A 24303-nucleotide genomic window follows, 5' to 3' on the forward strand; every position below is an offset into this window, starting at 1 on the left:
GACAAATGCCTGTAAGACATGAAGTAAACTTTGTTCAACGTAGGTTCTTCCCGCAAGATAAAAGTCAAAGACATTTAGAACATTTTTACTAAACATACCTGAATATTTTCACCTCATTTGAAAATAATAAGTTTTCCATAACATGGGGAAAGAATAGAAATCATTGTTTTTGAAGGATGACTTTCAGGTCTTCTTGTGGCCCACTGTTCCTCCAAGGCTTGCTTTACTCTGGTGTGATAAATCCAAGGTTTTATTTCTTCCCACTTCACCATGGCGGGGATAGTGAGGAGCACGTCCCAAGGTCCAGTCCACTTTTCTCCTAGTTGGCTCTCAGGAGATGCTGTCATCCAAGTCTTGAGTAGTATCTTATCTCCAGGTTCAAAGAAATGTAGCAAACCTGTAGGGGACAGGTCTCTAATACAAGTGAGGTCATTCATTACAGCTAAGGTCTGACTTAGATGTTGTACATAGTTCTTTACCTTTGCTTCTTGATCTACGTACATGTCTCCCACCCCACTCACAGCCTGAAATTGTCCATACACAATTTCATAGGGACTCAACTGAACCCCACTTCGAGGAGCCACCCTTATCCTGAGCAGGGGAGTAGGTTAAACTTAGGCCCAGCAGAGATGAGTTTCTTGACACAGCTGGGCTGTATTTTTCTTCAAGGTGTGATTCATCTTCTCTACCTTCCTGGAAGCCTGAGGTCTCCATGCTGTGTGGAGTGTCCACCTGATCCCTAAAAATTTACTAATCTTTCTGATGCTCAGTGTTGGCAGCCGACCAACAGCTGACCTTTGACACAGTCGGGTCGGATGAGATGCATCCGCACAGCACAGGCGACTGTGGCCGGATCTCCTGTCTATCTCTTCCTGTATGCCTGTCCCTGCTAGCAATAGGTGGTGGGATTTTTGGACACCTGTGTGTTACAACAAAAAAAATCTGCATGATGCCTCTGATTCTGCATGAAATGACTTGCTGACCACAGAATAGAGACCCCTAGCAACCCTAATGTTGCCTGTTTCCCCCACCTGGGAAGTTAAGGACAAAATTAAACTATGGGCAGGCCAACTGCCAGAACGCTGAAGGAAGCTGTTGCTAGGAATGCTTCTTAAGGAGTCGCCACTTGAAAGCTTAAGATTTATTAGAGCCACTACCCCTCCCTACAGTGGACAGGAGTGTAAAGAAGCAAGGAGTTCCAGTTGCAAATAATAATCTCAATACATGAAAACGAACACAAAACATGGCCCCCCCAAGATGTATAAATCAAAAGACCTAGGCAAAAAAACAGTAACTTAACTGAGACAAATTTAATTTTAACGGACAATAGTTGATTTCTATACAACCTATAAATCACCCCTTGCACCCTTTTAATTTAGATCAATCCCTAGAATCTTAATAGACACCTAGTTACTCATTGGCACCTGAAAGTTTTATGTCCATATAGCTTCATTGGCTATCTGATTAATGACCCTATTGGTCAAAATAACCTTTGTTTAATATGGTTGATCTGTGGGACCTCCTGTACTTTTCAGTTATTTCTTTGTTTAATATGATTGACCTGTAAACCCTTCTGTGTTTTTAGAAATTATTTCTGTGGTAACCATTTCTGTTTTAATAATCACACTATGCATTGAATGTTGTATAACCTCCCCTGTAAAAATAAAGATTGATTTTTCTCGGTGAGTCAGTCAGGCCCCAAAAGCCTGACTGTCCTCTGGCACCCCACCGGGTGTCTCGCTTCATTCACTTCGCCTTAATCGTGCATCCTTCGGGGACCCCGAGACCCCACCGAGGCTGGACCCCGGCAGCCCAGGGCAGTGCATAACTGCCGCCTGTAAAGGTACCTGAACAGCCTCTAAGAATTTACATTTTCTGTTGCATGCTTTAATTTCCTGTTTATTGGAGGTTAATAGTCTCTTTCCTTTTAGATCCACATCCTCTGTCTTTTAAAGCAGTTCTGCTGGAATACACTTCACCAATTATTTCAGCGCAGCCGTGCATTAGCACAGTCCAGTCAGGCTGTGGGAGAAGGGAGGCAGGGTTTATCTTACAGATTTGAATTGCTTGGTACCTGCCTGTTCTTTCAGCAGTGAACCACAAATTGCCTTTTTGCTCCAGCAGGCTCCACAGTTTGTGGGGTGTGTCGATGGTCATAGGTTGTCCTGAGGAACACTTTGCAGCTTCCTGTAAGAGCTCACAGGTGGCTGTCCCTGGATAGTGCAATCTAGTTTCTGTGACAAAGCCAATAAGACCCCTCTGCCAGGCTCAAGCAGGAACCCAAGAAACCTTACTGCTTGTTGGCAAACCTGGGCCTGAGAACTACTGATTTCGATGATCCAGAAAATTGCTTATAATGACTATTGTTTAGATTATCATCCAAAAGGATGTCAAATTTAATCATTCTTAGAGAGAATATGAAGTTTCATGAAAATATGGCACTGAACACCCAGGGCTTTGAGAAACTTGGTTTGCAGTTTGATGCCCAGGCCTAGTTGTGGGCCCTTATACAACCTCTCTGAAGCCTGGTTTCTCACTATAAAAAGAAACTAATAATAGTATCTACCTCACAGGATGTTTGTGAGAATTAGATGAGAAAATGATATAGAGAAAGCATTAAACATAATGCCTGGTCCCTGGTGAGTACTTACTAAATGTTAGCTCTTATTTATTGTCAACTGTTACGTTGATAACCATCTGGAAACTACTAAAACCCTTTCTGTACTCATGCGAGCCCCAAGAAAGCAAGAGGTGATGGGGGAATAGGATGCTGGGAGAACATCGTGAAGAAGGGTGTTTGGTAGCCTTTGATAGGTGGGGCAACAAAGGCAATGGTGACTGGGGTGGGTTCAGTCAGGGTACAGGCCTGTCCGTCTGAGCTATGGATAACTGACTGGCTCGAAGCCCAGACTTGCAGCACAAACGGATGAAGATGATGCACAAATCACCCTGAGGCGACAATCCATAGGAAGAGATGATGAAGCAAGAAAACAATGATGAGGCCAGTCAAGCAGAAAGATAGAATCCTAGGAGCAGATATGGTTACCTGCAGACTCTGAACAGGAGGCCAGACCTCCCACACTCAGGAGGATGGTAGATGCTTGCCTTGGGCATAGCCAGCTCTCTATCAGTTGCTACTGAGCAGCCACTTACCTCAAGGAGCAGTGATAACTGCCATCCACCTGGGCCCTACTGGGGAATCACAGGTTGGGGGAGAGTGGCATTAAGGCATTCACAAATCATTAGGTTTCTTCTGAGCTGTTGCTTTTGCATTTTTGTGAAACAGACTCTACTGTCCATGGAAAGGCTGTCCCGTGAAATCCAAGCAGTTGAGGGTCTTGGCCTATGCCTGCGTCAATGCCAAACAATAGCTCTACCATGGACCCTGTAATCAGATTTGGAGCAGGATGTCACAAGCTATTTGCAGACAAACTCAGCTACTTCCCATTTTAAAAGTACAGTAGCCCTCCTCATCTGAAGTTTTGCTTTCCACCATTTCAGTTACACATAGTCAACCGCAGTCCAAAAACATTAAATGAGAAATCCAGAAATACACAATTCATAAATTTTATTTATTTTTAATTTATTGATTTGAGAGAGAGAGAGAGAGAAAGGGGCAGCGAGAGGGAGGGAAGAGGGGAGAGAGAGTGTACTAGAAAGAAATATCAATCTGTTCCACTTATTGGTTGATTCTTGTATGTTCCCTGACCAGGGATTGAACGTGCAACCTTGGTGTATCAGGACAGCACTCTAACCAACGGAGCTACCTGGCCAAGGCCCACATTTTGTAAAATTTAAATTACACATGGTTTTGAGTAATGTGATGAAATCTCATACAATCCTGCTCTGTCCCACCCAGGACATGAATCATCTTTTTGTCCTGCATCTCCACACTATAGATGGTCCCCACCCTTCAGTCATTTCGTAGCCGTCAGGGTTATCAGATGGACTGTCGCTGTATCTCAGTGCTTGTGTTCCAGTCACCTTTATTTTACTTAATAATGGCCCCAAAGTGCAAGAGTAGTGATGCTGGCAATCTGGACATGCCAAAGAGAAGCTGTAAAGTGCCTCCTTTAAATGAAAAGGTGATACAGTGCAGTAAGAAATTTTGAGAGATCCCTGGCTGGTATAGCTCAGTGGACTGAGCACAGACCTGCAAACCAAAGAGTCGTTGGTTTGATTCCCGGTCAAGGCACATGCCTGGGTTGTGGGCCAGATCCCCAGTTGGGGGTGTGCAAGAGGCTACTGCACATTGATGCTTCTCTCCCTTTCTTTCTCCTTCCCTTTTCCTCTCTCTAAAAATAAATAAATAAAATCTTTAAAAGAACTTTTTGAGACAGAAACTGAGGTCACATTCACATAACTTTTATTACAGTATATTGTTATAATTGTTCTATTTTGTTATTAGTTATTGCAAACAGCCTAGAGTTTCATCTCTTACTGGGCCCAATTTAGAAATTAAACTTTATCATAGGTGTATATGTATGTAGGAAAAAACATAGTATATGTAGGGCCCCATACTGTCCGCAGTTTTAGGCATCCACTGCGGATCTTGAAAGTATCCTCCGTGGATAAGGGGGAACTGTATCAAAAATTTTGGTTTTATACATTTTTAAGGGATAGAATAAACTTAGCAAATAATGATTATATTTAAAAAAACAGAGAAAGTCCCCTAATATTCATATGTAATAATTGACAAGTCCTTAGGCCTGAAATACTATTCTTCCCAAATGATTATGTCAGGGATAGTATTTTAGAAAAATAGTTACATTAAAACTATCTTCACAGAGGCGTTGCTTACATGGGCTTTTCTCCATCTTTTCCAGGTTTATCGTTGTTTCTTTCCTGTCCTATCATTTCCCCAGAACATGTTTTCTTACTTGCTTGGTGATTTCAAGCTTTAACAGATTTGTTTTATAGTTCAGTTTTTAAAGAGGTGTCTTTGTGATTGAGATGAACATTTAGTGAGCTGATGCTGTGGTGTTTCAGCTTTTAATATTAAACTTTAAGGGACTTCTTTAAAACGGACGCAAAAACTTCCTAAAAGCTTTCATGGTGACAACACTGGGCCCTCAGGGTTAAGCTCTAAGAAGAATGAGAAAACAAAGAGTTATTATTGTAAGTCCCTTGGTTAATCTAATTTATTCACATATTTAACCTCAGTCAGCATGTAGTTGTTTTCCTCAGAGGCCCACTTTCCAAAACACAATTTTCAAGTTTTCTTTCCCCACAAGGCTCCTTGTGTTCAGTTAACCTTTTTTATGTTAGTTAGCCAGCGTCTCTCTCCTAGTTACTTGCCACCCAAGAGGAGCCTGGTTGAGAAGGGACGCTATAAGCCTGTTTCTCGGTGGCAGGCTGTCTGAGCCACCAGTATATCCTAGATCTCCTGTGTATTAAATCCAGTACAGGATCACACTTGTTTATATGGCTGCCTTCTCACTTAGGAAGCTATAACACACACGGAAACAAAGGGATGATATGCAAGTTCCCCCTTCCACTGGGGAGCCCTGTATCCATTCCCTGGAGAACACAGAAACGGGAGTATTGTTTTTCAGGCCTGCCAACATCTTTAGGGAAGACATTAATCTGGGAAATCAGTACAGTGGTTCTTATCAACTGCCATTCTCCTTATTGTGGTAATTAGCGGGCATAGGAATTTAGATCACTGTAATGAGGGTGCTCATTTCCCTTCTTGATACCTGTGCCCAACTCTAGCCTGTTTGCAAATGTCCCGTAAAAATGTGGGATTTTTGTTCCTGCCCTATCAGCAAAGTGATCGTTTTCCTTCTGAATAGTATTTTATGAAGGATGAGATTTTTGTGAAGATGTTTTTCCCGTTTCAGAATCCCTCCCACCTCCAACTCCTTACTTGTGTTAACAAATGGGCTTATTTATTATGGTGGGCATCAGTTTCTAAGCTCTTGAAAATTGCACGGGTGAAATGTACAGTGTCATCAGTGTAAAGTTATCTTACAGGTGTTGCCACATATAAAACCTTGGAATTCAACTGGCCTCTTTCCAGATTTGTTTAAGCAGTTACAAGGTTTTAGGTTATGTTTCTTGGCCATTTTTATTTTGCACACAACAGCAAGAAAACTGTTCAGAAACAGAGGAAGAGTAAAAATGAATACATCAAACGATGAAATCAAAGAGTAGTTTATTAAAAAAGAATCAAAACAGAAACTCTAAGTACCAGTGTGTACATTGTACACATTTAAATGACTCACAAGAATGAAGTTTTTTTTTCATATACATTAAGATCACACCACCTTGTTGTTTATTGAAAGATGTTCAAGGGTAAATCTGACTCCAAACTACATTGCCATTTTAAAGAGACCACATTTCAAACATGCAACAACGCCACTGGTAATAAAGCTTTGGAATGGGTGCTCATTCTATTATTTCACTACAAACATGATAGGAAGCAAGATAAGTTGAGAACTTTTTCTAAAATAGAATGGAAGGTGTAGTCTGCACCAGCACCCCTCACTCCTCTGCTGCCATCTTTAGCAAGTACTCTTTGTCAATCTTGAAGAGTCTCCATCCCTCTTCGCTGGACAGATCAGAAGCACCTCTTTTTTTGTAGAAGTTGATAGATGGTTCATTCCATTCTGCTACCAGGAAGTGCATGCTGCTGCAGCGACATTTCATCGCCACCTGTTATACACAGGGGACAGTAAAACACAGACTCAGTGACATTTCACCTGCTATCCAGGACCCAGTTTTGATTCAGTCATTAAAATAATCCAGTAACCCTAACCAATTCAGAAATGAAAAATCAAAACGTACCTGGCTTAGATTCTTCAGAATCTCTGATCCTATCCCAAAGCCTAAAAGAAAGATGGGTCACATTTTTAAAACGTCACTTGAAGGACTGCAAGCCCTGATTTCTCTTTAGAGCCACCCTCGTGAATTCAACCATACCTCTATAATCACTCATTACGAAGAAGTCCTCAAGATACAAGAGTTTGCCAATCCATGGATCGTAGGTAAAATAGTACATGGCGAAACCAACAATGCTGTGTCCTGTAATCAGAGTATCACATGAGCTACAAGCAAAATGCATTCATGAAAGCTGCAGCTGCAAAATCCAAAGTGCATCACAGGTTTTAGAAAATATGCACGCATGTATTAGCGAGAATGCTTTCATTACTTGTCAGAGCCAAAATGCTATGATCTTCAAGTAAACCCACACATTTTTCACATCCTATTGAAATAGTGGTATGCGGAGTTGGGAATAAGGCTTATGCGGCAGTTCAGCATAGTAGATGTTTGTAGTTCAGAAACTCTGCTTCCTTAAGGTCAGGACATTAGGCCAAAGTGCAAGGTTTACTTTCAGAGCTTGCCTTCCAATGAAAACATTTTCAATTTGCTCTCCCCAGTTTTTAAGCCAGAAAGAGCAGAGGTATAGAGAAACATCCACATTGTCTCTAAATAATACTTCATCCCTTATATTTTCTTGTTTTCTGCTCATTTCTTCTAGCTTGGGGAACAGACTTCAGAAAAAAACACTTAAGCACCCACCCAAATAACTTCCCCTTTTAGTTTTGTCTTCTGACCAGTTAACTGAGACCAGCAAAAAGAATAAAATATTCAGACTCCATTTTATTTAGTGTCTGTAATTCCAAACGGAGGCAAAGATTTCAAATTAAACTTTGTTGCCATCTTATAGTCCTTTGCAAGCACAGGAAGTGAGAATACAGTTTCTGATCTACCGTGTTTTAAGTGTGTGATAATAGGGCCTTACCTCATTTTTATCATGATCATCTACTTTATTGTGTAAAGGATCTTTTAGTTACCTCCCCGCCCATCCATGTACACGGAAGGGCCATGTACATGGCGAAGCTAGAGACTGTAACCTGAAGATTGGGACAAATTAAAACAAACGTGATTTAACAGAATTAACCAAAAAGAAATGTTACAATAGGGTCAAACAAGAACCATTCATGAAACTGAATCACAACAAATGACCTACCTAAGTCCTCCCGGTCTCCACCGCACTGATACTTACCTTTAAACAGCTCAAGTTTTTCTGGGTCTCCACGGCACTGTGATACTTACTCGAACAGCTCTTTTTACCTGCCCTGGTAAGTGCAGCACATCTATTTTATTCCCTCATTAGTTCGAACACTGGCTGCCTATTATTTCTGGCCAACTTCTCAGTAACTTAGGCCTGTGTTGTAAGTGCTCCTACAGGGCATACACTACGTCTATACGACATACTAGCACTTTCTGGGAAGGGGAGGGTGATTACCTTCCGGAGTGCTGTGCTCCTTGGATACTTCTGCCACCAGGCAGTGGTAGAAGGGGTGCTCTCCGAAACCATCTTCCTGTAGATCTGCAAGAAAGGGCAGCAGGGACAGCCAGTGTTGGCCTCGGTGAAGGCGACACACACCCGAAGCTCTTCCCCTCCAGCCCCGCCACTGCGGCGTTACCTTTTTCAGTTAATATTACTTGTTCTTCCATGTATTCATATTTAGCCAGTTCCTGAGGCGATGCACATAGGACAAAAGGTAAGAGTCAGAACAGGGAGGTCCCGGCGCGGCCAGCCTAGAGGGAAGGGGGTGGGCGGGGCGGGGCGGTGATTTGTTCCCGGAATCCCAGAGCGGCGGCACCGCGGGGGCTGGGGGAGGCGGGGGGAGAAACGGGAACCTGACCGACGAGGACTCGGCCCGGGACGAAACGCAGCCACCCCCTTCCCACCCCGCGCCGCCCAGCGCCGCCCCCGGGAAGAGCCAGCGCCTCCCGCTACCTTGATCAGCCGCAGGATGTCACTGCAGTCAGTGGCGGTGGCCGGGCGGATCACGAATTTAGCCATTTTCGTCTTTTGCTTCTCTTCCCTTTGCGGACCAGGCCCCTGTACTTGAACAACAGGAGAAAGTGGTTCTTCATTCGTTTCCCGGGAGCTTCCTCTTCTCAGTCAGGCGGGCACCATGACCCGGGTAGCTTCGGTGAACAGCAGAAACACTTGACCAGATCGCACTGGGTTGGTGTGACCGTTTCGGACGTCCGCTACCGGCTTTTCTTACTTCGGAGAAGCGCCGCCCCGGACTGTGAGGCGGTGGCACCTCGGCCAATGAGGTTGCGACCGCCCTCCTCCTTCCTGGCCCCGCCCTCTCCTCTAGCTCTCCTGTGAACCCCTCCGGCGCAGGCGCAGGTCCGGGCACTGGTGGCGACGTGCGCAACCGGTTCTCTAGCGGCGCCCTCTAGCGGCGTTTTACCGAGCCTTCCCGAAAGCCCGACCTCGGAATCTAGGCGTCCCTGGTAACCTTAGGAAAAGGAGGAGAGGTTCCCCTTGGGGTCCGAGACTTGGCCTTGGGTTTAGGGGAGATTAGAGCAGCGGTTCTAAAAGTGTGGTCTGGGAAACTCTGGTTCCAAGATCCTTTCTGGGAGTCTGTGTCAAAATTAGTTTTGTAATTAGATTGTAAGACTTCGTTTGCCTTTTAAAACCTCGCTGGAATTTTTCAGAAGCAAACTCATGTGTGATTAAGTCATCACTCACATGACTGAAGAAATGGGTGTTTGTATATACATTTGTTTCCGAGAATTTCCTAAGAAGATATGTAGATTTCTCAGTCATTTATTTCTCCTATACGGTACTTGTAATTTCTAGAGTTAACAGAGTGTTTTCTTTTATACTTTTTTCCTTCTTAAATCTTAGTTCTTCCTTGTGGGAACACTCCTTCTACTTTAGGTACACGCATCATAATTTTCTTTATGGAACGTCTGCTTTTGTAAAATTTTCTGTTTTGCTTGCTTAAATATGTCTTCAATCCTTAAAATTTTTGAAGGATTTATTTCACTGCATATAGAATCTGAGGTTGGACTTACTGATGACATCTGACTGTCTTCTGAAGTCCATTGCTGTTGACAGTTGTAATCCCTACTTGCTCCATCTTCTGTGCTTTTAATACCTTTAAATTTTTTTTTATTTTGAAATAACTGTAAGTTTACAGGATGTCTGATGACATTGTTGCCCTGTCCACTAAAGGAATGTGTGTCTGTGTATTCTTATGTTTTCTGAACTTTTGAAGATAAGTATTTTTGCATTCAACACTTTTTAAATGTCCTGAAAGCAAAATGTTTGAGAAGATTTGGATTAGGATGTAGCCATTCCTGTTGTACCCACTGGAAAACGTATTCAGACCTCTTTCAGATAGACTTTTTCTTTTACAACCCATCTTCTCAGACAGACCCTCCTGAGGGTCTTGCTTGAGCTGCCCTGCCAGGATTTCTGGAAGAGTCAAAGAGAAAGCATAAAGGGAGCCTGCTGTGTTTTCAGTATGTAAAATGAGAGGTTGAACTGTCACCAAATGACCTCGCCCCAACATTTTCTGCCTTTACTAGGATTATCCCATATGTAGAAAGGAAAGCAAAAGTAGCTTCTCTGTTATGGTTCCCACCCTCTGGAGACGTCACGGGAGTTTACGAAATGTCTTTCTCAATGATCTTTTAAAATATCATTGATTCCCTGCCCTGGCTGGGTAGCTCAGTTGGTTAGAGTGTTTTCCCCATGCGCCAGGGTTGTGGGTTCCATCCCTGATGAGGACACATACAAGAAGCAACCACAGAGACTGCCCCCTGCAAACCAGATGTAGAGGCTGAGTGATTTTTATTTGTTTGAAAAGATTTTGTTTGTTCATTTTTAGAGAGAGGGGGAAAGAGAAGGTGAGAAACATCAATCAGTTGCCTCTAGTATGATTCCAACTAGGGGCTTGTCCTGTAACTTAGGCGTGTGCCCGACTGGGAATCGAACTGGGGACCTTTTGGTTTGTGGGATGATGCCCAACCCATTGAGCCACACTGCTCAAGGCAAGGCTGAGTGATTTTTAGACAAAGACGTGGTCATATTCCAAGGCTATGAATGTTTATGAGTTCAGATTGGTGTTGTTGACTCAAGGGTCATTGCTCTCTATGATGAACACGTTTTGTTTCAAGGTTCCCAACAGTGAGGCAGTTATTTGAAAGCAGGTTGTGTAACCGTGCAGAAACTTCATTTCCTTAGTATGACCTTTTCTCCTTTCTTTCCTCTTGATTCAAACTGGCCTCATCCGGCTCCCTGACTCACCCACCTCCTTTTCCCTTGCACATTCACTCCCCTAAGCATTAAGCCCGCAGGACAATGAGATTCTGGTTGGCATCCAGTTTTCTTAGGAACAGGTCTGTTGAACACAGACACACAGTTCTAGTCTAAGTAGAGAGAACACCTAGGCCTTAGTCGTGTTTCAGCTCCAGGCCCAGAAAAGTGGTGAAACCAGAAGTGACCCATGGCTGCATCAGGATCAGATGCACTGACCAACTACCTACCCCCTGTCCTACCACTGACCAATCAGTACAGACCACGACCCTGTGCATGACCCTAATTATCTTCATCACCATAATTAATTTTTCCCCAGAAGCCATCTGGGACCTCGGTCTTAGAGTAACAACCTCACCTATGATTCCAGGCTTGGTGCCATTTCCTTAACTAATAAACCTTTACTTTCTTTGCTGCAGATTCCTGTTTGCATTTGACTGGGCTATGGTGCACACAAGTGAATAAACCCCTTTAGTTTGGTAACAGTTGTCTTATAAAATCTCTTCTGTATTAATTATTTGTTGTCACATAAATTAATGCAAATTAATAATAGACATACGTCTATTATTGTGTGCTTTCTGTAGATGGGGGGGTCTAGGCATGGCTTAGTTGGGTCCTCTGGCCAAGGTGTCAGCCAGGCTGCATTCTCACTTGAAAGTGTGATGAAGGAAGAATCCACTCGCAAGCTCAGGCTGTGGGCATTAGCAGAATTCATTTCCTTAACTGAGGGCCTTGGCTTCTTGCCGCCAGTTGAGGCTATCCCCTTGTTTTCATTTTTATTTTTTAAGATTTTATTTATTTCTTTTTAGAGAGATGGGAAGGGAGGGAGAAACACAGGGAGTGAAACATTGATGTACATGAGAAACATCAATCAGTTGCCTCTTGCATGCTCCCAAATAGGGACCTGGCCTGCAACCTAGGCATGTGTCCTGACTGGGAACCAGACTGATGACCTTTTTCTTTGCAGGTTGGCACTCAATCCACTGAGCTACACAAGCCAGGGCTGTCCTTTGTTTTTAGAAGCTGACCTGCAATTCCTTGTCACCTTGGCATACCCGGTATGGCCATTTACTTCATGAAGCCAGCATAAGAGTCTGTCAGCAAGATATAATCTTTTTTTGGTGAAAACCCCCACATAACATAAAATTTACCACCTTAACCATTTGTAAGTGTATAGTGCTGTTAACTAAATGCATGTTATTGTGTAACAGATCTTTGGAACTTGCAAAACCGAAACTCTGTGTATGTACGTATTGAACCACTTCCCATTTCCCGCTCCCTCAGCCCCTGGTAACCACCATTCATTCCACTTTCTGTCTCTGTCAGTTTGAGTATGTACTTTAGATACCTCATATAAGTAGAATCATACAGTTTCTTTCTATGAGTGGCTCATTTCACTTAGTATACTGTCATCAAGATTTATCCATGTTGTAGCCTATGACAAATTTTCTTTTTCAAGGCCGAATAATATTCCATTGTATGTATATACCACATTTCTTTATCCATTCATCCATCAGTGGACATTTAGGTTCCGTCCACCTTTTTGTTATTAGGAATAATAGTACAATAAATATAGGAGTGCAAATATCTCTTTAAGATCCTGTTTTGAGCCCTGGCTGGCGTAGCTCAGTGGATTGAGCGCGGGCTGAATAAGAGTCTGTTAGCAAGATATAATCTTTTTATAGTGTCACAGGTTCAATTCCCAGTCAGGGTACATGCCTGGGTTGCAGGCCATGACCCCCAGCAACCACACATTGATGTTTCTCTCTCTCTCTCTATCTCCCTCCCTTCCCTCTCTAAAAATAAATAAATAAAATGAAAAAAAAAAGATCCTGTTTCAATTTTTTTGGATATATGTGCACAAGTGGGATTGCTGATCATATGCTAATTCTATTTTTAATGTTTTGAGGAACCTCTGTACTGTTTTCCACAGTGGCTGCACCATTTTACAATCCCACCAACAGTGCACAAGGATTCTCTTTTCTCTGCATCTGCACCAGCGCTTGTTGTATTGTTAGTTTTGAAAAATTTTTGGATAGCGGTCATTTCAGTAGGTGTGAGGTGATATGTCATTGTGATTTTGATTTGCCTGTCTCTGATTAGTGATGTTGAGCATCTTTTTAAGTTAAATTTATGGGGCTGACAGTGGTTAATAAGATTATATAGTTTTCAACTGTACATTTCTATGGTACATGATCTTCATATTGCACCGTGTGCCTGCCATCCAAGTCTTACCATTTTCTGTCACCATGTATTTAACCCCCTTTACTCCATCCCCCAGTTCACTTTGAACATTTATTTATATGCTTGTTGGCCATTTGTATGTCTCCTTGGAAAGCTGTCTGTTCAAGTTCTTTGCCCATTTTAAAACCAGGGTTGTTGTTGTTGTTGTTGTTAAACTACAGGGGTTATTTTTGTATTCTGATTCTTGACTTATCAGGTATGTGATTTACAAATATTTTCTGAAAATTCAGTAGGTTGCTTTTTTACTCTGTTGGTTGTTTCCTTTGATGCAGGAAATTTAAGGTTTGATATAGTCTCACTTGGCTATTTTTTGCTTTTGTTGCCTGGCAACAGAGAGTTTTACATAGTGTAACACAACCATGGGAGTGACACCCTATCACCTTCAACACCTTCTGTTGATTAAAAGCAAGTCGTAGGCCCTGCCCACACTCAGCAGACAGGATCACACGGAGGTGTAAACACCAGCAGAGAGGATCATGGGAAGGGGTCACCTTGAAGTCTGTGTGCATTTGAAGGGCAGTGAAAGCCTGCTTATTATTCAGCAAATATTTAGTAAGGTCTGTTTCCTGCCAAGCATCATGCCTGGGGGAATGCTAAAATAAATATCACATAGTCCCTGCCCTCCAGGAACTTATAGTTCAACAATACAGGCCCTTACAGTTCTAGTTATGATTGGAAGGGAGTCAGCCTGCTGGAGAAAAGAGACAGAGCAATCAGAGCTGAGGGGCAGATACACAGTAAGGCACCCATTCAGGATGACTTACCTTCTCCCTGAGGCCCTCCCTTCTCCCCTTCTGAAATCTTGTCCAAAGGGAAGACTCAACTCATAGATCAAGGCTTAGCTCCTCATAAATATGTAGGAAATCTGCGAAGTGCAATCAGTCATCCTTAGGTCTGCTAAAATATCACCTCTATGAATCTGAATATGGAGGTTACTCAGTAAGAAGATCATAGGGAATAATTGCCTGTTAGTACATAAAGTAAAAGACACCCCCTCTTTTCCCTATGGCCCCTGGGCACACATAATAGATTTTTAAAGTGCAGAATCCAGTTTCCCATTCTTTGTACGCTTCATAAACTGGCAGTTAAATGTTAACAGTGAATCCAGGAAAACAGAGGATACTTCAAAGAGGAAAATGTAGGGGAGTGAACTGCACCGGAGCAGCCTCCGTTGACCCGAGGAACAAGGAACAGACCCACGCACTGGCCCTGGTGTGAACAGATATTGGGTATATTCTGCTGGAGGAAACAGGTTATTACCTGAGAACTCGTCCTGGAGGTGGAGAGTAGAGGGTGAGTCATTGCTTTTGGTGGGGGAGATGATGGAAGTGGGAGAAGTGTGCAAGAAGATCGAAAAGGGACCCAACACCACAGGATTCAGAGAAATGTAATACATTTTAAGGTCTTTTAAAAATATATATATTTTATTTATTGTCCTGCTGGTGTGGCTCAGTGGATTGAGTGCCAGTTTGTGAACCAAAGGGTTGCTGGTTCCCTTAAAAAGAAAAGACTTTATAAGCCCTGGCTGGCGTAGCTCAGTGGATTGAGCGCGGGCTGGGAACCAAAGTGTCGCAGGTTCGATTCCCGGTCAGGGCACATGCCTGGGTTGCAGGCCATGGCCCCCAGCAACCGCACATTGATGTTTCTCTCTCTCTCTCCCTCTCCCTCCCTTGATGTTTCTCTCTCTCTCTCTCTCCCTCTCCCTCCCTTCCCTCCCTAAAAATAAATAAATAAAATCTTGAAAAAAAAAAAAGACTTTGTTTTTTTTATTTTTTTTTCAAAGAGGGAAGGGAGGGAGATAGATAGAGAGAGAGAGAGAAATTATCAATGTGTGGTTGCTGGGGGTCATGGCCTGCAACCCAGGCATGTACCCTGGCTGGGAATCGAACCTGCAACACTTTGGTTCACAGCCCGCGCTCCATCCACTGAGCTACGCCAGCCAGGGCTTAAGACTTTATTTATTTTTAGACAGAGTGGAAGGGAGAGAGAAAAAGAGGGAAACATCACTGTGTGGTTGCCTCTCGCGTGCCCCCTACTGGGGATCCACAACCCAGGCATGTGACATGACTGGAAATTGAACTGCCGACCTTTTGGTTCAAAGGCCAGTGCTCAATCCGCTGAGCCACACCATCCAGGACTGACTAGCATTTCTTAGTGCCCACTCTGAGTGGTATGCCTTGCTTGGCATTTTACAGCTGTGACTTCATTTAGTCTTAATTACCATGTATTATTTTTTATTTTTTATAGGTGTCCCACTGTGTCATCTACATTCAATTAAATTGAAAAGATATTTGTTGTTATACTAAAAAGGGGTAACTATACAGTTCCATTCAGAGCTTTGGGGGAAAGCCGGGAGTGAATTCAGCCATTTAAGTAAAGCTGGCCTGGATAAATATAATCTGGAAGAATATGGATTTTTTTCCCTTTGAAGCCCTCCAATCTGTATTGTTGAGATTTCTGTCAATATAGAAGTATGGAATGTTAATGATTTTCTAGTCCAAATTCTTCATCTAAGGAAACTGAAGCCCAGAGAAGGTAAAACACTTGCCCAAGGTCTCAAAGCTAGAAAGTAGCAGAGTCATAAAGGCAATCAAGTCTGACCCTTGGGCAAGAGATCTTTTATTAAAACACTGTGTAACTATGGCCCTCATAGATCTTCTGGCAAAAATGGAAAGTTTAAAAACAAATTTTACCATATCCTGTCCTAAGGCTGGAGCTTAGGCAAAAAGAAAAGAAAAGAAAAAAGCCCCCACAGAAACTGTAAATATTCAACACATTTGATCCCCTTTACACAAATTAAGTTTCTCGAGCACACACCTAGTTTAATTATAACCAGAATGCTTGCTCTTGACAATTCCAGCTTCCCCGATATCTTGCTCTTCCTATGTCTTCCTTCTGTGCCCTGCATCCCCAGCCCCCATACCAAGAATAGGACTGAGAAGTAGAACTATGGACTGTGCATCAGGAACGCCTACTGCCTGAGACAAGGAAACAATCAACTTGCTAAGAGATCCCTGCTGCCCTAAAAGGATGCAGGAAGCTACCCCGATCCAGACTCCTTCCCAGAAGAATTCCAGAGGCCGGAGGACTTTCTGCTCGTGGAGGGCTCCTCTCTGGACATGTAGTCAGTGAATCTGGGGCATCCCAACACCATCACTCTTTCTGAGATAAGTGTTATCCCAGTACTTTGAAGGTGGTCCACTGCTCTCCATTTACGTTCTTCCCTCATAGATGGTGTACACATTCATCATCTGACAGGAAGGAGGGGTTTTCTCATCCAAACAAGAGACTTAGACAAAGCCATCCTGTTGGCATGGAGCCTAAGGGTAGTTGACGTACTAAGTACTTTTTGGTTGGTGGAGTTGAGTGCGTTTGTGCAGCAGAAAAAGCAGGGATTTTGGAGGCCAGGCAGAGCTAGATACAAGTCCCAGCACTGCCAGTTTTCAACTGTGTGATTTGGGACAGAGTTTTGAATCTCAGAGTGCTTATCTGTAAAATGGAGTTAATAGTTTCCTCCTCCTAGGGTTGTGAATATTAAATGCTGTTGTAAAGTCCTTTGTAGAGTGCTTAGAATATAGTGAGTACCCTCTAAATGCTCATTCCTTTCTGTCTACCTGGTGTTATACGGATTATAACAATTTGTGGATCAGGAGGAATCATCATGAATGATTCAATGGGGAAGAGAGAAGGATTTGTCCCGAAACCTATTTTTATCCTGCCCTCACACATGATCATTCTTATTCACTGACCTTTGTCATGAAACTTTGACCATCCTCATGAATAATAAACGTGCAATGATTCTGTTAGTGCCTTCCAACCAAGGAAGCCTGCCCCATGGTCATAGAAGCAGGCATCATCACAGAGGCTGGGTACTCAGTATTGCAATGCCTATTGCACTCTGCCTGTGTTTTGTCTGCCTGGCTAGACATCAGGTGGATAAGATCCAGTCCAGGACACGTCACCAAGGATAACTTATTTGCAATCCTGACTCACTGTAGCAGTGGACCTCATCTGTAACCTGATTAACATGCAGCTATAAACCACACCCGGAGTTAGAAAAAGTTGTAGAAAATGTTGAAAAGGCCATAATGTAGATCATATTAATCAGAACACAACTTTTTTACTTCTTTTCAAAACAGATCTTATTGATTGATTATGCTATTACAATTATCCTAATTTGCCACCCTCCACCGAGCGCCCCTATTCCCTCCAGCAATCACCCCCTTAGTTCATGTCCATGGGTCACGCATATAAGTTCTTTGGCTTCTCCATTTCCTATGCTGTTCTTACCTCCCTCTGTCTATTTTGTACCTATCAATTATGCTTCTTAATCCCTGTACCTTTTCCCCCATTCTTCCCCTTCCCCCTCCCAGCTGATAACCTTCCAAATGATTTCCATACCTATGATTCTGTTCCTGTTCTGGTTGTTTTCTTACTTTTTTTTTTAAGATTCAATTATTGATAGTTGTGAATTTATTGCCATTTTGTTGTTCATAGTTTTGATCTTCTTTTTCTCAAATAAGTCCCTTTAACATTCCATGTTATGAAATAATGGCTCAGTGATGATGAACTCCTTGAACTTGACCTTGTCTGGGAAGCACTTTATCTGCCCTTCCATTCTAAATGACAGCTTTGCTGGATAGAGTAATCTAGGTTGTAGGTCCTTGCTTTTCATCACTTTGAATACTTCTTGCCAATCCCTTCTAGCCTGCAAAGTTTCTTTTGAGAAATCAGCTGACGGTCTTATGGGAACTCCTTTGTAGGTAACTGTCCCCTTTTCTCTTGCTACTTCTAAGATTCTCTCGTTATCTTTAACACTTGGCATTTTAATTATGATATGTCTTTGTGTGGTCCTATTTGGAAGAAGAGAACCCCACAGTTTCTTCTGCCATCCCAATCCCCACTGGTTTTTACAGCCAGAAGTTATGGAGACTTATCTTCCTGGCACTGGAAACTTGGGTTCGGTGGTCTGGTCTGGGGCTAGAATCCCTCGCTCTTGAAGTATCGCTCTCAATTTTTATTGTCCACACGTGGGTGTGGGACCACCTGTTCTGCATCTCCATGTCTCTGGGCATCTCCACATATCTCCACACTTCTGCCTGTCCAACCTGCCTGGATGACCATGACTTCTTTAATTTCTTGGTTGTCAGGCTTTCATACAGTTTGATTTTCTGATGATTCTGGGTGGTAGTTGTTTTATAGTTTAGTTGTAATTTTTGCTGGTTGTGTGAGGAGGTGAGCCATGTTTACCTACGCCTCAATCTTGACCAGAGGTCTTTTTGTTTTAACAGGTATTTTACAGTGATACTAGATAGGGGGAAATTATGCCATTATAGTGCTTAGAATCTGAGCAGGTCAGCAGATAGAACAATTTCTCAAACTTTCTTTCAGTGCCTAGGCTCTGGAGCCACGGTTAAAAACAAAAAGCTGATAAATGGTTGTATGTAGTGGTTAAGCATTCTTCATTTGCCTTCAGCAATATATAGCAATGAAGCAAGATTTATAATTTTGCAGTTTTTTAACTCAATTTCAGAATGTTCCAAATCCATTGAAAACTATGAATGAAAATATTTAAGAATTCCAGGGAACCCCAAGCAGCATAAACATAAAGAAAACCACACTGAGGCACTATAGAATCAAATTTCTGATAACCAGTGATAAAGAATAAATCTTAAAGATGAGACTGATAATTGGTTTTTCCTTAAAAACAATGCAAACCAGAAGATGGTGGAACAACATTTTTGAAGCGTGGAAAGTAAAGCACTGTCAACCTAGAATTTTATATCTGGTGAAAATTCTTTCAAAGATGAAGGCAAAATAAAGACATTTCAGATCTGTTAAAGCCAAGAGAATTCATCACTAGTGAACTTGTACTACAAGAAATACTATGCCCTTGCTGGTGTGGCTCAGTGGATTGAGTGCTGACCTGTAAACCAGAAGGCCACTGGTTCGATTTCCAGTTGGGGTACATGCCTGGGTTTTGGGTCACCTCCCCAGATGGGGAATGGGGGAATGTAGGAATAGGGGCGTGTTTCTTTTCTCACATTGGTGTTTCTCTCTCCCTCCTGCCCTTCCCCTCTCTCTAAAAATAAATAAGATAGTTAAAAAAAAAAGAGGTATACTAAAAAAAGGTATAGCTAGTAAGTCAATGGAGGAGATGAAATCGATTCATAAAAAAGTAATCCAAGGGAAGACAAGAAAAGACGAACAAAGAACAGATGGGTCAAACGGAAGTGCAGGACTACTGTTGTTTCTGATATCTTATATCTATTGGGAAAGTAATGACTAAGGGAAAACCTAAAACATCTTGTATTAATTTCTCAAGATTGGAATGACATAAAGAATAAGTAAACATGATATCCAGACTCCCACAAATGGAATTGCATCGCTTTTGTTGATGATAATATCAGCATTGAAATCAGTTCGGTTTATGATGAAAAAAGAGATTATTTTGGTTCAGAAATGCCTGCAACCTGGCATGACTTGGAAGGATTTGAAAGAAGTAACAGATCAGGCAAAGGAGCGCTGGGAAAGGAGACCTGATGTACTCAGTATTGTTACAGTTGGGGTGGTTGCATGATTTGGACAGTGGAATTAGAAATGAGTGAAATTAGCATAGCCTCTGAAAGCAGAACTTAAAATCCCACAGAGATATTCAAACTGGATCCTAGACCAGTCAATATTTGACTGTTAATGGACTGACTGTATTAATATAGCTAAAGAGAGAAGGTACATCTTATAACGAACTTGATCATTGTATCAGTTAGGAATGCTTTTGACTACAACCATCAGAATACTCTACTTGCAGTAGCTTAAGCCATAGAAACTTTAAAAAGCTCTGTTAGAAGCCCAGAGGCAGTCAGTTGCAGAATGAGTTTAGCAATTGCCCGTGGCCACGCTATCAACGATCTGGGCTGTTTTCCACTCTGCCAGTAATCCTCAACTCATCTCATGAACGTGGAGTGCTGCAATAACTCCAAGCATTATGTCCTCACATCAGCATCCCAAGCAGGGGGGAGAGGTCAGTAGCAAAAATTGTTCTTCTGATGAAGCTTTATCTTTTTGTCTGGGAAGCAACATCTTTCTGAGAATACCCCAGAAGGCTTCCCTTTATGTTTTGAGATGGATAAGGGAGGTAAGTAAAGGTGTCTGCTAGGATAAGTCCTAAAAACGTAGAAGAAGAATCTCAGAGGCCAAAATTAGCACTGCTCAATCTGGCCCTGTACTGGAGCAAGATGGATAATGGACTGATTAAATTTAGGATGCTATGGAGGATAGCTTTTGAGGTTGACACTTATCACAGATTAACTAAGTTGTTCTCCCATACAATAAATCAGCCTTTTTTCACTTTTTTATGGTTGAATCATATTCTATTTTGTATATGCACCACTTCTTTATCCATCACACATACCATCACACACTTGCCTGATTGAGGCAAGAACTCTGGTAGCTGACTCTTGAGATGGGTGTTTGCATATTGTGGAGATAGATACAGCAGTCTTTCCTTATTTAATATTTATTTAATTATGCCTTTTATTTGACAGATTTTTATTGTTTCAGGTGTTGTTGTAGACTCCATAGTAATTATAGCAATAGAAAATTAGACAAAAATCTTTGCCTTCGTGGTACTTAATTTCTAGTAAATGTATCTTAGCTGAATGCAAGTGATGCCAAACTCATCAGTAAATGTTCTGAGTATAATTGGGTTTCTCATGGGACCCAAGCAGTCCCACATTCATTATGAGTTGAGAAACTGATATTCTTATTTCGTTGATTAGTCTTTTGGTTGATGTGAGGCCTGATGGGGACATAGACTCAACTCTACTGAAGTGACAAATCAAGTGTCCGACCTGTGTATCTAGGGCCAGTACCTGAACCACGATGGATTCAACAAGGCATTTCAATGCAGTGAGCCAGTATGGGAGACAGAGAGCCACACAGCCTTCTCCAGTGAATACCCCAACAGCGCCTGTTTTCCCTATTTGGAATGTTTAAACTTATTCATATGTGTGAAAGGGATACAACAAGGGGATATTAAATTAGAAGCATTTACTTTATTAATTTTTATTTTTAAAGTGCTTTTTTGTTAATGAAACCAATCTAAAAGATGTACAGTCAGGCCCAAGACGTGCAATTCATGCCCTGGTGGGTGTGGCTCAGTGGATAACTGAGTCATGGGCAGTCCAGCGGGTTGGAAAACTGTCCTGACGGAGTCCTGAGTGGTCTGGCGGGCTGGGAAACTGGCCTGACCCTTTTAGACTGGAATACTGGGTCAAAGAGTATGTGTGATGGATAAAGAAGTGGTGCATATACAAAATAGAATATGATTCAACCATAAAAAAGTGAAAAAAGGCTGATTTATTGTATGGGAGAACAACTTAGTTAATCTGTGATAAGTGTCAACCTCAAAAGCTATCCTCCATAGCATCCTAAATTTAATCAGTCCATTATCCATGCAGTAACTTAAACCCTTCGAGATTCCCCCGTCTCCTCTTCCATCTGGCACCGTCAGTCTGTTCTCTGTATCTATGAGTCTGTTTCTACTCTGCCTGCTTGTTTGTTTTTGGATGGAGCGTGAATATGATCTCTAATGTAGGCCCTTTGGTTTTTATATTATGCTCTTGGGGGAGGTTCTTTAAACCCAGTACAGCTGGTTTTTGAAGGCTGGGTTAGGAATAAACCAGGGTGTCCAACCTTTTGGCATCTCTGGGCCACACTGGAAGAATGATCATGGGCCACACATTAAATACATTGCAACACGTAATCACAGTACAACAAAGTCTCAATGTTTTAAGTACATTTACGATTTTGTGTTGGGCCGCATTCATAGCCATCCTGGGTGGCATGTTGCCTGTGGGCTGCAGGTTGGACACCCCTGGACTAAACTATCCTTTGAAGGTGGGAGTGTTGCCTACCATTCCTCTGCCCCAATTAGTAGCCCACTCAAAAGCTGGTTTCCATCATCCAGTCAATGAAATCATAACTAGATATTAAGAATGAACTATGTACCCAGACTTAAAATTTAAAAGAGGACTCCTGTCTTCAAGAAGCTTATAGTTTCATTGGAGTACCACAAGAATATTTCTTTTTTTAATTATTTTTTAAGATTTTGTTTATTTATTTTTAGAGATAGAAGGGAGAGAGAGAGAGAGAGAGAGAGAGAGAGAGAGAAACATCAATGTGCGGTTGCTGCGGGCTGTGGCCTGCAAGCCAGGCATGTGGCCTGACTGGGAATCGAACCTGCGACACTTTGGTTTGTAGCCCAAGCTCAATCCACTGAGCTATGCCAGCCAGGGTAGAATATTTCAAATAATTAAAGAAATAATACAAGGCAAAGTATAATTCAGTGATAAATTGTCAGAAACAGACTTAGTGAAATAGAAGTGCAAAGAAAGTAAAAGTTAATAATGATTACAGGAGTCAGGAAATTCTCTTAGAAGAAGCAGAACTTCAGTTAGGCCCTGTGCGTCCGTGAAGGGAGGCAGGCACTCAGTGAAGGGAGTACTACAGCATGAACAGACCAGAACAAGAAACCAGAAAGTTCAGAGCCCCGGTTTGCTTATCTGTGAAATGAGTCAGGAAGCCACACACGAGCCCCTCTGCGGCAGGGGCCGCTATTTTCAGTCTGTGGCTCCAGCATCAAGCAGATTTCCTCTCACGGAGTAGGCACATGATATGTGTGTCTTGACTTGAACAAACAGGACACAAGGAGGAGATGGACTGGAGATCTGTCTACCCGGGGACAGAGTTCATGTTAGCCACGTGGTGACTCTCCGTCAGCGAGCTGGGGCTGAGCTCAGAACTATTCTGAGAGGCATATGACTTCCCCCAGGAAATGGAACTGAGTCATCTGAGAATGCAGCACAAAGGGATGTCTTGCTTATTCAACTCACTTCCGCTGAGGACGCACAGCCCTACGTGCCTTCAGTACAAGTTTTATCTGGCTTAGTAGTGATGGTGACACTGCCAGGTCCTTCAGGAAAGTCTCCTTCCAGGAAATGCTCAACAGGGCCATTGATGCAGTGGTACTTGGCCAGCTTCCACAGGTTCCTTTAATTAAAACAACATACTTAAGTTAGCCAGGTATATATGACAGTGTGAGACAGAAGGGCAAATAAACATGTTCCCCGTTAAGTTTTGGATAACTTTCTTAGCTTTTTTGTAAATGATTTAGTTATGAAACTGGAAAATTCAATTTGGATAATTTATTTAGTCTCGTTCTTTAAGGGAAGAACTCTTGCAAATGTCACTTCCTTTCTCTGGCTTTCCAAGCCACTATCCAGACTCTTCACCAAGACTCCTCCGAAACTCCATCCCAGCTGGATGCATTATTTGATTAAAATTGGCAAATTTTTGGCAAGCATGGGATATCAGAAGAAGCACACAATATGGACACTGTCTCCTAGGAAATTAGCATCTTCTCCAAAGATGCCCTCTCATTACTTTATTTCCTCTTCAGACCACTTTACCATGTTTGAAATATTATTTGCTCACTTGCTTGCTCACTTCTTTTCCTTTCCTGTAAGGTAAGCCTCCTAAAGGCTGGAATTTTTATCTACTTTGTTATGTCCCCAGCATCTACAATGTCTGGCACACTGGAAAAAGCTCAATAAGAATTTGTTGGCCCTGGCTGGTGTGGTTCCCTCTTTCTCCTTCCCTTATCCTCTCTCTAAAAATAAATAAATAAAATCTAAAGAATAAAAATAAAAAAAAAGAATGCGTTGAACTCTGGCTAGTGTGGCTCATGGGGTAAGCGCCAGGCTTGTTGAACCGAAAGGTTGCTGGTTCGATTCCCAGTCAGAGCACATGCCTATGTCACAGGCCAGAACCCTGGTTAGGGGTGTGCGAGAGGCAACTGATGGATGTTTCTCTCCCTCTTTTCCTCCTCCCCTCCCCTCTCTCTAGAAATGAATAAATAAAACCTTTAAAAAATTATTTGTTGAATGAAGTGGAGAATAAGCTGCTAGCTAGGGTAAAATCAT

The 24303-nt window shown here is 42.3% G+C and overlaps 1 protein-coding gene across 1 annotated transcript; it reads right to left on the reverse strand.

Moving 5' to 3' along the window:
* Positions 1–6140: 6140 nt before the first annotated feature.
* Positions 6141–9019, reverse strand: SAT1 (spermidine/spermine N1-acetyltransferase 1). The gene is made up of 6 exons (XM_045855940.1): positions 8753–9019; positions 8436–8487; positions 8255–8338; positions 6925–7026; positions 6790–6830; positions 6141–6657 (listed from the first exon to the last, which is right to left on the reverse strand). The coding sequence occupies exons 1-6, from the start codon at positions 8816–8818 to the stop codon at positions 6487–6489; spliced, it is 516 nt and encodes a 171-aa protein (XP_045711896.1). The 5' UTR covers positions 8819–9019; the 3' UTR covers positions 6141–6486.
* Between the last annotated feature and the right edge of the window lie 15284 nt (positions 9020–24303).

This window comes from Phyllostomus hastatus, unplaced genomic scaffold (assembly GCF_019186645.2).
Source record: "Phyllostomus hastatus isolate PE091 unplaced genomic scaffold, TTU_PhHast_1.1 phas_scaffold_12, whole genome shotgun sequence".
NCBI classification, from domain to species: domain Eukaryota; kingdom Metazoa; phylum Chordata; class Mammalia; order Chiroptera; family Phyllostomidae; genus Phyllostomus; species Phyllostomus hastatus.

Coding starts and splice junctions, on each gene's coding strand:
- SAT1 (XM_045855940.1), bottom strand. CDS start 8,818: ATGGCTAAATTCGTGATCCGCCCGGCCACCGCCACTGACTGCAGTGAC. Junction 8,488..8,752: donor ACATCCTGCGGCTGATCAAG/GTAGCGGGAGGC, acceptor GCATCGCCTCAG/GAACTGGCTAAATATGAATA. Junction 6,831..6,924: donor CGTAATGAGTGATTATAGAG/GTATGGTTGAAT, acceptor TCTTTCTTTTAG/GCTTTGGGATAGGATCAGAG.